The sequence below is a fragment of the Nerophis ophidion genome, linkage group LG13, assembly GCF_033978795.1.
Source record: "Nerophis ophidion isolate RoL-2023_Sa linkage group LG13, RoL_Noph_v1.0, whole genome shotgun sequence".
NCBI lineage: Eukaryota > Metazoa > Chordata > Actinopteri > Syngnathiformes > Syngnathidae > Nerophis > Nerophis ophidion.
Window position 1 is genome coordinate 31,698,567 of NC_084623.1, and position 13,188 is coordinate 31,711,754.

General features: G+C 43.4%; 1 protein-coding gene across 1 annotated transcript in view; it reads left to right on the forward strand.

The window, feature by feature from the left end:
* Window positions 1-13,188, forward strand: part of LOC133564449 (A disintegrin and metalloproteinase with thrombospondin motifs 15-like) — a 62,591-nt gene that overhangs the window by 13,287 nt on the left and 36,116 nt on the right. The window contains exon 2 of the mRNA XM_061918782.1: window positions 6,505-6,637. Within this exon, the coding sequence (XP_061774766.1) occupies window positions 6,505-6,637 (133 nt within the window). The remainder of the gene's footprint in view (window positions 1-6,504; window positions 6,638-13,188) is intronic.

Genomic DNA, 13,188 nt, shown 5'->3' on the forward strand with positions numbered 1-13,188 from the left:
TCAAAATAGAGATGTTCTGATCAGGGTTTTATGCTGCTGATTCCGATATCGATCATTCATGAGTGAGATGGGCTGATACTAATCATGTGTATTAACTAGTGTATTAACTATACATTGTTTAAATGTATTTATGTTGAGTGCTATTGACAGTTTTAACACAATATTTAACTTTGTTTCTTATGTAATGCCTTGGCTAGAATGAGGACTCAGTTGCAGACGGGGAACAATTGGCGCAGGGTTTTATTCTGCAGTTTTTATGAACTCTTTTTAGACAGAGTGAATAAACGGCTATAAACTCTAGACTTGATACACTACAGCAGACCTGGGCAAATTAAGGTCCGAAGGCCACATGCGGCCCGTTAAGCTTTTCAATATGGCCCGACGGACATTCTCAAATGTTTTATTTAGATCTTTAAAATGGAAAGTGTAGCTGCCATTATGATGTGCAGTCATGTTTTCTAATCACCGTAAGTCTTCCACTACACTACGTCTTTCAATGGTTGGAATATTTGCTTATGGATAATATACCAGTTACTATGGTCATCTAATGAGTTACTATGGTCAACTAATGAGTTACTATGGTCATCTAATTAGTTACTATGGTCATCTAATGAGTTGCTATGGTTATCTAATGAGTTACTATGGTCATCTAATTAGTTACTATGGTCATCGACGTCACAGCAGCTCAGACGAGGCACCAAGCAGTGTGGGCGGGAAGCGTTTCCACAGATGCGGAAGGAGATTTTCACAACCAAGTTCTAAAGCTTTGTGATGTATCAGATATATCAGATTGTAGGTGGGTTTATTTTGTACCCTTCGTGTTCATATTTCAGTGTTTGTTGCAATTTTGATGTGTTTCACTTGATTGTAAAATGTGTCGATTGAAAGGGGGCATGACATTAATATTCAGTGTTTTATCCTTCATAGAAAAATTTAAAATTCCATTACGTTTTTTAATACTATTTGTCATAACGTTTTTAGCATGAAATCAGACATTATTGTGAGGTTTTGTATTAGTGCTCCTAAAAATAGATTTACCGGCCCCCAGACACATTTTTGTTCTCTAAATGTGGCCCCTGGGTCAAGATAATTGCCCAGGCCTGCACTAGAGTAACACTCAACACAAATGTAGCACAGGGCGCAAAACAATAAACAGAATATCACTCCTGAGGGAGGAAAAATGGCTGTAGCAAAATCTAGACTGATCGGATAACAAAAAACAACAGTCTAAGATTAGCTACACCAAAAGAAAATTGCTCACGAAGAGGAAGAGACAAAAAGCTCTGAACAGAAACTACACTATGAACTACCAATTAAAGCGCACCAAGGGGAGAGAAAAACGAAGGCACTATGAAACTAGCTACAAAAAACTGACCAAAAACTTTAGCAAATCAAAATCACTCTTCTTCAAAGAGTACAAACAAATCACGGAATAAGGCGAGTCACTACTTAGCGACTTGGACAAGACTGTAGAAGATGGCTGGTGGTAAACGGTGAGACGATATACTCTGGCAACAAGACAGTGGAAGACGAGGACTATATACACATGAGGGAGGGTGACACAGGTGAGCAGAATCAGGCAATCAGGAAAGACATGAGACCAGTGACACAGGAGGTAGGGCAAGTGGCTTGAAACGAGAGGACGATTAGACTTTTAACATAAAACAGGAAGTTCGCCAGACAACCCCAAAACAGGATTTCCCTCACCGCGGTGTGACACCTTATTCGCTTTCTCTGTGTGTAATACTGTCTGTATGTTTGGCCTCGTCCTACAGTGATGATGAACTTGGTAATGATACTTAAGATACAAAGAAGTGCTGTTTATTTGCCTTAGTGTTTATTATGAATATTGAGGAGAGGCTCAAAACTGTGTATGGAGACAAATAATTACATGCTAGCTCAAGCCTGGGCAAATTAAGGCCCGGGGGCCACATGCGGCACGTTGAGCTTTAAAATCTGACCCGCCGGAAATTCCCAAATAATTGTTTTAGATGTTTAAGATGGAAAGTGTAGCTGCCATTATGATATGCAGTGATGTTTTCTAATGACCGGAAGTCTTCAACTCTACTAAGTCTTTCAATGCTTAGAATCTGCATGATATACAAGTTACTACGGTCATCTAATTAGTTACTATGGTTCTCTAATTAATTACTATGGTCATCTAATTAGTTACCATGGTCATCTAACTACTTAACTATGGTCACTATGAGATATCTCAGATTGTAGGTGGGGTTTTTTCCCCCACTATGTTTGTTGCATTTTGGGTGCGTTTTGGTTGATTGTAAAATATGTTGTCAATATTCAGTGTTTTATCATTCATAGTTAATATTGTAAATCCCAAATTCTTTATTTTCATTTACATTCTGGGTGTCTCATTCAGTAAAAAAAAATGTCAAATTCCATTCCGTTTTTTAAGGCGGTCCGTCATAAGGTTTTGTATTAGTGTTCCTAAAAATAAAAAAAATAAAAAAATAAAAACCTTACAAAACCTTATGACAGACCGCCGGTTTTGTATTAGTGTTCCTAAAAATACTCCTCTCTGAGCTGCTACCTTACCGTGGTAGAGGAGTTTGCGTGTCCCAATGATCCTAGGAGCTATGTTGTCTGGGGGCTTTCATGCCCCCTGGTAGGGTCTCCCAAGACAAACAGGTCCTAGGTGAGTGATCAGACAAAGAGCAGCTCAAAGACTTCTATGGAATTACAACAAAATAAACTCAGATTTCCCTTGCCCGGACGCGGGTCACCGGGGCCCCGCTCTGGAGCCAGGCCCGGAGTTGGGGCACGATGGCGAGCGCCTGGTGGCCGGGCCTGTTCCCATGGGGCCCGCCCGGCCGGGCACAGCCCGAAGAGGCAACGTGGGTCATCCCTCCAATGGGCTCACCACTCATAGGAGGGGCCATAGAGGTTGGGTGCATTGTGAGCTGGGCGACAGCCGAAGGCAGGGCACTTGGCGGTCCGATCCTCGGCTACATAAGCTAGCTCTTGGGACGTGGAATGTCACCTCACTGGGGGGGAAAGAGCCTGAGCTAGTGCGCAAGGTAGAGAAGTTTCAGCTGGATATAGTCGGACTCACCTCGACGCACAGCAAGGGCTCTGGAACCAGTTCTCTCGAGAGGGACTGGACTCTCTTCCACTCTGGCGTTGCCGGCAGTGAGAGGCGACGGGCTGGGGTGGCAATTCTCGTTGCCCCCCGGCTCAAAGCCTGCACGTTGGAGTTCAACCCAGTGGACGAGAGGGTAGCTTCCCTCCGCCTTCGGGTGGGGGGACAGGTCCTGACTGTTTGTGCTTACGCACCAAACAGCAGTTCAGAGTACCCACCCTTTTTGGGTACACTCGAGGGAGTACTGGAAAGTGTTCCCCCGGGCGATTCCCTTGTCCTACTGGGGGACTTCAACGCTCATGTTGGCAACGACAGTGAAACCTGGAGAGGCGTGATTGGGAAGAATGGTCGCCCGGATCTAAACCCGAGTGGTGTTTTGTTATTGGACTTTTGTGCTCGTCATGGATTGTCCATAACGAACACCATGTTCAAACATAAGGGTGTCCATATGTGCACTTGGCACCAGGACACCCAGGCCGCAGTTCCATGATTGACTTTGTAGTTGTGTCATTGGATTTGCGGCCTCATGTTTTGGACACTCGGGTGAAGAGAGGGGCGGAGCTTTCTACCGATCACCACTTGGTGGTGAGTTGGCTGCGATGGTGGGGGAGGATGCCGGACAGACCTGGCAGGCCCAAGCACATTGTGAGGGTCTGCTGGGAACATCTGGCAGAGTCTCCTGTCAGAGAAAGTTTCAATTCACACCTCCGGGAGAACTTTGAACATGTCACGAGGGAGGTGCGGGACATTGAGTCCGAGTGGACCATGTTCCGAACCTCTATTGTCGAGGCAGCTGATTGGAGCTGTGGCCGCAAGGTTGTTGGTGCCTGTCGTGGCGGTAATCCCAGAACCCGTTGGTGGACACCAGCAGTGAGGGATGCCGTCAAGCTGAAGAAGGAGTCCTATCGGGTTCTTTTGGCTCATAGGACTCCGGAGGCAGTGGACGGGTACCGACGGGCCAAGCGGTGTGCAGCTTTAGCGGTCGCGGAGGCAAAAACTCGGACATGGGAAGAGTTCGGGAAAGCCATGGAAAACGACTTCCGGACGGCTTCGAAGCGATTCTGGACCACCATACGCCGCCTCAGGAAGGGGAAGCAGTGCACTATCAACACCGTGTATGGTACAGATGGTGTTCTGCTGACTTCGACTGCGGATGTTGTGGATCGGTGGAAGGAATACTTCGAAGACCTCCTCAATCCCACCAACACATCTTCCTTTGAGGAAGCGGTGCCTGGGGAATCTGTGGTGGACTCTCCTATTTCTGGGGATGAGGTTGCTGAGGTAGTCAAAAAGCTCCTCGGCGGCAAGGCCCCGGGGGTAGATGAGATCCGCCCGGAGTTCCTTAAGGCTCTGGATGCTGTGGGGCTGTTTTGGTTGACAAGACTCTGCAGCATCCCGTGGACATCGGGGGCGGTACCTCTGGATTGGCAGACCGGGGTGGTGGTCCCTCTCTTTAAGAAGGGGGACCGGAGGGTGTGCTCCAACTATTGTGGGATCACACTCCTCAGCCTTCCCGGTAAGGTTTATTCAGGTGTACTGGAGAGGAGGCTACGCCGGATAGTTGAACCTCGGATCCAGGAGGAACAGTGTGGTTTTCGTCCTGGTCGTGGAACTGTGGACCAGCTCTTTACTCTCGGCAGGGTTCTTGAGGGTGCATGGGAGTTTGCCCAACAAGTCTACATGTGCTTTGTGGACTTGGAGAAGGCATTCGGCCGTGTCCCTCGGGAAGTCCTGTGGGGAGTGCTCAGAGAGTATGGGGTACCGGACTGTCTTATTGTGGCGGTCCGCTCCCTGTATGATCAGTGTCAGAGCTTGGTCCGCATTGCTGGCAGTAAGTCGGACACGTTTCCAGTGAGGGTTGGACTCCGCCAAGGCTGTCCTTTGTCATCGATTCTGTTCATAACTTTTATGGACAGAATCTCTAGGCGCAGTTAAGGCGTTGAGGGGTTCCGGTTTGGTGGCCGCGGGATTGGGTCTCTGCTTTTTGCAGATGATGTGGTCCTGATGGCTTCATCTGGACGGGATCTTCAGCTCTCACTGGATTGGTTCGCAGCCGAGTGTGAAGCGACCGGAATGAGAATCAGCACCTCCAAGTCCGAGTCCATGGTTCTCGCCCGGAAAAGGGTGGAGTGCCATCTCCGGGTTGGGGAGGAGACCCTGCCCCAAGTGGAGGAGTTCAAGTACCTAGGAGTCTTGTTCACGAGTGGGGGAAGAGTGGATCGTGAGATCAACAGGCGGATCGGTGCGGCGTCTTCAGTAATGCGAACGTTGTATCGATCCGTTGTGGGGAAGAAGGAGCTAGGCCTGAAGGCAAAGCTCTCAATTTACAGGTCGATCTACGTTCCCATCCTCACCTATGGTCATGAGCTTTGGGTCATGACCAAAAGGATAAGATCACGGGTACAAGCGGTCGAAATGAGTTTCCTCCGCCGGGTGGCGGGGCTCTCCCTTAAAGATAGGGTGAGAAGCTCTGCCATCCGGGAGGAACTCTAAGTAAAGCCGCTGCTTCTCCACATCGAGAGGATCCAGTTGAGGTGGCTCGGGCATCTGGTCAGGATGCCACCCGAACGCCTCCCTAGGAAGGTGTTTAGGGCACGTCCAGTCGGCAGGAGGCCACGGGGAAGACCCAGGACACGTTGGGAAGACTATGTCTCCCGGCTGGCCTGGGAACGCCTCGGAATCCCCCGGGAAGAGCTAGACGAAATGGCTTGTGAGAGGGAAGTCTGGGCTTCCCTGCTTAGGCTTCTGCCCCCGCGACCCGACCTCGGATAAGCGGAAGATGATGGATGGATGGATGGTTCCTAAAAATAGATATACCAGCCCCCAGACACACTTTTTTTTTTATCTAAATCTGGCCCCCCCCGAGTAAAATAATTGCCCAGGCCTGTGCTAGCTGTTTGTCAGCCAGGAGATTATGATAAGAAAGGATCAGCGTTTGTGATCGTCAATAAAATACATAAATCTACCATGGTGATCGTATATCTTTTCTCGAAATGTTGCAGATCGATCTGCACATCCCTACATTAAAATAAAAGCACAACAGTATAACCAGGATTTTACCACAACAACAACAAAAAAATGCACCGATGTAAATGTTCAACCAAATGGCTAGTTTTGGTTTCGGTAATGTCAACCATCACGGATGTTGGCGTTTGTCAGCCAGCCTGAGGGGCATGGACATAAACGGGTTCCACTGCAACTGCATTGTGGACCAAATACAAGTAATCATCTCTATGCATCAACAAACTGTTAAAGACAAAGATAGACCATCTGCCTTTTATTAGTGTCTCCCACTACTTTTTCCTTCTCTGGCTCATGCTTCATATATGCAAAACCTAATATGAGTAAGAATATGATACCTTCACAAAGCAAACTTTTTCACAATAAACTCTGTTACTAACCAGAATCTTTGCGGGGCCACAACCTGTGATACCCTGGGGATGGCCGATGTTGGGACAATGTGTGACCCCAAGAGAAGCTGCTCGGTCATTGAAGATGATGGCCTGCCGTCAGCCTTTACAACAGCCCATGAACTTGGTAAGAGAGATCCATGTACTGTTGCAGATAGTTTGTGTTTGGAAAAAAAGGTTGATTCGAGTGGTTATGTGACATAAATTATAAAGAGTTTCTTTTAAAGAAGACCTATAATGATTTTGATCTAAATTTAAAACTCTACCTTGCTGTCTAGATAATATATATTGGATATGCTATGGTGTGAATCTTGTATAACATTTTCTCCACAGTCACATTTATAACACCTTTTTTGAGTCTGTCTGCAAGATCTTGTAGGGGTTCCCAGATTGAAAATGAGACAACACCCTACCCACTCCAATATAATCAAATTATCTTGTAAAGATATACACTGTTTAAATATATATATGTATTAAAACCGTCACCGCCCTTTCGTTTTCAAAATAAACTTCATGAACCTGGTCACAACATTACGTACACCTGCCTACTCGTCAGACTCTGCATAAAAAAAGCTTCTTCTTCCAGCATTTATGTCCTTGCATGTCTGTGTTGTCTTGCACATGCCAAGATTTGAAAAAGATGTTACTTAATTTTTCCTTTTTTTGTGTTTTCTCATAGACTGAAGCAGAGGGAGAGGAGCTCCTCCCCCTCTGGCTGAGAGCTTGAAATAATATCTAGATAAGTACGTCCACATTATGGCGACATCACAACGTAGTGTGACTGAAGACCCCGCGAACGGACATCCAGAACTGCGTGCAAGGTCACGCCAAAACGCATGAACGTCATGATTTTAGCATTGGTTAACACGACTATCCAACTTTGTAACAACACTCATAAGTCAGAAAATACAAAATTCATCATGTGTCCTCATCCGATTTATATTGGATCATTGTAGCTGAGATAGGCGCCAGCGCCCCCCGTGATCCCGAAAGGGAATAAGCGGTAGAAAATGGATGGATGGCATTTTAGCTTTAATCTGAAATCTGATAAGCGCTCTAATACAAATACTAAATGTCCTCCAATAATCACAGAAGGCCGTTTTTTTCTAGTATTCTAGTGAAGTCCTTTGTAAATATTAAAGATGGAAGGCTATATAGGCTACCAGGAGCTACCAGCTACACAACAGCAAAGCATACTGTACAATAGCCCACTTAGCTGAACAATATTGCAGTCCAAAACATGAAATGTGTCATTTTAAACAAGTTAAAAACAAATTGTTACATGTTACTGCACACCAAGCTGAGAATACACTCAGCATGTGTAATCAGCAGAATGCAAGTACAATTATATTTAATATCAATTCAGGTCAGAGCATCCAGAAAGTGCACAATTAACAAAGGAAACAAACACTGAGAACAGCGAAAAACCGAACATTATACTTGAGTCACGATAGGATACAGTATCGATTGTGAAATGGTTATATATAGCAATATTCTACATAGTTCACTGATAAATTTAAAATGCAACTTAGTATCAAGTTGTATTAATATATACTACATGACAATAATAATTTATTGTCCATAATTGGTTGCCCATTACATGTAAAAAACACCCTGTACTTCTTAACTGCCTATTTCTTGTACCGTTTTGTGTTGTATTTTGGGCTTGGCATTGACCCCAGGATGCAGAGACAGCAGGTGAATGCAGGTAAAATGTATTTGATAAAGCCAAAAACAAGGGAGCACCAGCGTGTACATTACAGGTGACGAAACATAAACAAACAGACAAAGTAAAAAGATAGCTTAAATAGATTCCTGAAAGGACACACCTACCGTATTTTCCGCGCTATAAGCTGCCCCGGGTTATAAACCGCACCTTCAATGACTGGCATATCTAAAAACTTTGTTCACCTATAAGCCGTACCGGGTCATAAGCCGCGCCTACGCTGCGCTAAAGGGAATGTCAAAAAAACAGTCAGATAGGTCAGTCAAACTTTAATAATACAAACCAGTGTGCAAATGTGCAATCACAACAATAGTAACACTCAAAATATTGCAGAGCAATAGCAACATCAATAACTCAACGTTGTTCGAACGTTAATGTCACAGCACACAAAATAAACATTTAAAGCTCACTTTCTGAAGTTATTCCTCATCCATAAATCCCTCGAATTCTTCTTCTTCGGTGTCTGAATTAAAAAGTTGGGCGAATACGGCATCCAAAATGGCGGGTTCCATCTCGTCGAAGTCATCAGAGTCAGTGTCGCTGTTGTTGTTGTACGCGTGCCTCTTAGTAGGAGCCATTTTGTGGTCGTCTTTACAGATACACACAAATGAAATGAATCGTATTAGTAGCGCAATTCTTCTTCTACGGGGGCGGGTGCTTACCTTGGTGGTTGCTTACCGTAGAAGAAGAAGCGCTTCCTCTTCTACGGGGAAAAAAGATGGCGGCTGTTTAACGTAAATGCGAGACCTAAACTTTATGAAAATAAATATTAATATTAATCCATATACAGTATTTTTCGGAGTATAAGTCGCTCCGGAGTATAAGTCGCACCTGCCGAAAATGCATACTAAAGAAAAAAAACACATATATAAGTCGACAGGAGTATAAGTCGCATTTTTGGGGTAAATTTATCTAATAAAACCCAACACCAAGAATAGACATTTGAAAGGCAATTTGAAATGAATAAAGAATAGTGAACAACAGGTTGAATAAGTGTACGTTATATGACGCATAAATAACCAACTGAGAAGGTGCCTGGTATGTTAACGTAACATATTATGGTAAGAGTCATTCAAATAACTATAACATATAGAACATGCTATACGTTTACCAAACAATCTGTCACTCCTAATTGCTAAATCCCATGAAATCTTATACATCTAGTCTCTACGTGAATGAGCTAAATAATATTATTTGATATTTTACGGTAATGTGTTAATAACTTCACACATAAGTCGCTCCTGAGTATAAGTCACACCCCTGGCCAAACTATGAAAAAAACTGCGACTTATAGTCCGAAAAATACGGTATAAGGCGCACCGGGTTATAAGACAGTCAGCTTTTGAGAAAATTTGTGGTTTTTAGGTGCGGCTTATAGCACGGAAAATACGGTATTTCTGGTTTCAAGATTGCCAATCACGGACAGGTGAGTAAGCCAATGCTCAGATCAGAGGAGAAATGAGGGCAACTGGAGGCAAACCGGAAGTGGAAAGAAAAATAAAAGCGCTGGACAGGAAACATAAAACAAAAAAACAAAATAAACAAAAGTCCAAACCTGTGTTTACAGCTTGCTCATCACTAACCTTGAACTGCAACGTAGCTGCCTAGCTTCACTTAGCTCCACTGCTGCCAGTATTTTGAGTTAGTTCCTGTCTTTCTGCTTTGTAGCCAGGATGGCGACAAGTACCCGTGTCCAGCACTGCACACTCACCATTTTGAGTGCTAAATCCGGGTAGTGCCAGTGCAGTGCATTTTGCCATACTTCTCAGTGTGGACGCATTTTTAGACTTAAAAGTTGAGCTGAACCCCATTTCTCAGTCATTTCCCCTAGCCTGCACCCCCACAGGCTAAGCACCCCCATATTTCAGTTCTAACATCCTGGGTTAGCTGTAACAATAACAGGCATCATGTCAAAACAAAACATTTTATGTAAAAGCCCCTGGAGAGGCTCCATTCCTCCAATATATGTAATGTAATAACTAATTACACAATTTCCCCAACTTTTTTTTCTCAATATTATAATTAAACACACTTAAACCACAGCTCTGTTTTTCTTTCGCAAAGTTTTTCATGTTCATACGAAGGGAAAGAAATTGTTTCCTTGGGAACTGAATTCCCCTGTCAGGCCTCGTTAAGTACATGGATGTATGCCATACTTTATATTCCCAGGCAACGACATTCCGGCCTGCTATGACATCAGCTCCAATTTAAGCCTGCCTTCATACATATTAAACAAATGGCTTGGAAACATTTTTTTATGTTGCCTAATACAGCGAAACCCACTTAAGTCGGCCTTGTTTATGTCGATTATAACTGTCGACCAACTCTTTTGTTACACAGCACAAGTTCAATGCAAACAATGGCCAGTTTTGGTTTCAATTTCGATAATGTGGATGACTGCTTATGTTAACGTAAGTCAGCAAGTCACAGCGTTTCCACTCAGAGCCTTGTATAAAGAGAGAATAGACAACGAAACAACAGTCCCGTGTTTGCTACCAAGGACTTGTGCGGCTGTGCGCGGAATCATGAAGTACAGTCAGTCTGACATTAGTTTTCCTGACAAAATGATAAACCATAATAATATGGCTATTATAGTTCTCAACATACTACAGCTCATAAACGTACAATAAAACATGCAATTTTTTCGTCAAGATATAATTTTGCGGTATTTGATGCACTCCGCTGTAAACATTCATGAAGTGTTTGGTGATCAGCAGGCTGTCTGACACGCTCTCAATGTTGCAACAAATGTAAATAAAATACACAGAATGACCAAACAACCTCAAAACTACCTTCATTTTGCCAAAATACTCATTAGATTTGGAACAACAAGTACTGTGCTATTATTTAATTCATATATATATATATATATATATATATATATATATATATACACACACACATACATATATATGTACATTATATATGAATGTATTAGAGATGTGCGGTTTGCGGTCTCATCCGCGGAGTCCGCGGATAAACCGCGGGTTGGGCGGTTGACATGACGAAAAAATTTATTTTAATTACATTCGGGCGGGTGGCGGTTGAACCATCCGGAAATATTTGATATGCATGGTTCTGTGATCGGTATCCTTTGCCAATCAAAGTGCCATTTAAGACCCGTGTCATACAGCGAAGAAGACAATTCTCCTGAATGACTGCCGGTAATCACCCAGATAATAAGTATTAGGGCGTGCTATGAAACCGTTGGCTTTCTCGCCTACTACAACATGTACAATCTGCTTGTCAGTACAGCATCATGTTGTGTGTGGCTTCCGCAGCAACACGCACACGACTGCAAGGCATACTGGGTGACACACAGTACACTAATGGTTGTGATATAAACAAATTTAACACTCTTAGTACGATGGGCCACGCTGTGATGCCACACCAATTAAGAACGACAAACACATTTTGGGAGAACATCCTCACAGTAACACAACATAAACGCAACACAAATACCCATAATCCTTTGTATTCATGACAGTTCCTGACTATTTTATACACCCCGCTAGCAGCAAACCCCCCGTGCGTCGGTAAGGTGGGCGGGGATGGGGGGCGCGGGGGTGTAAAATATATTCAGGATGTGTCATGAATACAAAGGATTATGGGTATTTGTTGTGTTGCGTTTATGTTGTGTTACTGTGAGGATGTTCTCCCAAAATGTGTCTTTCAATCTTGTTGGGTGTGGCTTCACAGTGTGGCGCATATTAGTAAGTGTTAAAGTTGTTTATATCACAACCATCAGTGTACTCTGTATCACCCAGTATGCCTTTCAATCTTGAACGTGTAATTGTGGAAGCTGCACACAATTTGTTGCTGGACCAACAATTGGTTCGTACATGTTGTTGAAGGTGTCTAAGGCAATGGCTTCACAGCACGCCCCTAGTCTTGGAATCAGGATGAACGCTATTGGATAGTCGCGTGAACGTTAGCGGTTCCGATTGTTGTCGTTATTCTGTGAAACGGGTTTAAATAGCTCTGTGAGTGGTAAAGGCGGACAACCTCTGATGTATTTCAGCAGGCGGTTGGCGGGCGGGTACGGTCCTGATAAAATGTTGGTTTGGGTGGACGGCGGGTGGATTACGTCTTTGGAGATGCGGATGCGGATAATATAATTGCCTATCCGCGCATCTCTAGTATGTGTATATATACATATACATATGTGTGTATTATTATTCAATATTATTTAATTGTATGTATAATAATAATCGAGATACATATCATGTATCTCGATATTTTGCCTTAGCTTTGAATTAACACTTGATGCAAATAATCACACCAGTATAACAATTCTATGTGTCTACATTAAAACATTCTTGTTCATACTGCATTAATATATGCTAATTTTAAACTTTCATGCAGAGAGGGAAATCACAACTAAGTCAATTTACGAAAACTGTTTTTATTAAGCAGTTATTAAGCAGTGGCACAAACATTCACGTAATTTCCAAAACAGAAAGTGCAAGATTGTCAGAGACATTTTTAAAACAAGCTATAAGTGCACCTTTGTGAATGATGTCACTAAAATACCACTACAGTATTTTAAAACAAATAAAGTGCACTTTTGTGCATGATGTCACACAAGCTATTTCAAAAACTGTTAAATAAGAATTAGCTGTATAATAGGAAATCAAATAGTGTATGTCCTTCACTATGTGGTAGGTTACTGCGGATGTTATCTCCTTTTGTTTTTGACAATTCTTTTCATACTTGTTGATGTGGAAATGGAAGACGCCAGCCTCAATTGGGTCAGTGCTGTTTGCTTTGGCATTTTGTTGGGTGTGACACCGACCGGAGATGTTGACATGTGAGGTTTCAAGCACTCCTTATTCAGTAACGGGCGACTTTTCAAATGATGCTACAAAATTGTAGTGCTGCTACTTTTTGTGGCAACGCTTTTTCCGCATACTTTACATATTACGGTGTCTGTTCAACATCTTCCCGCTTGA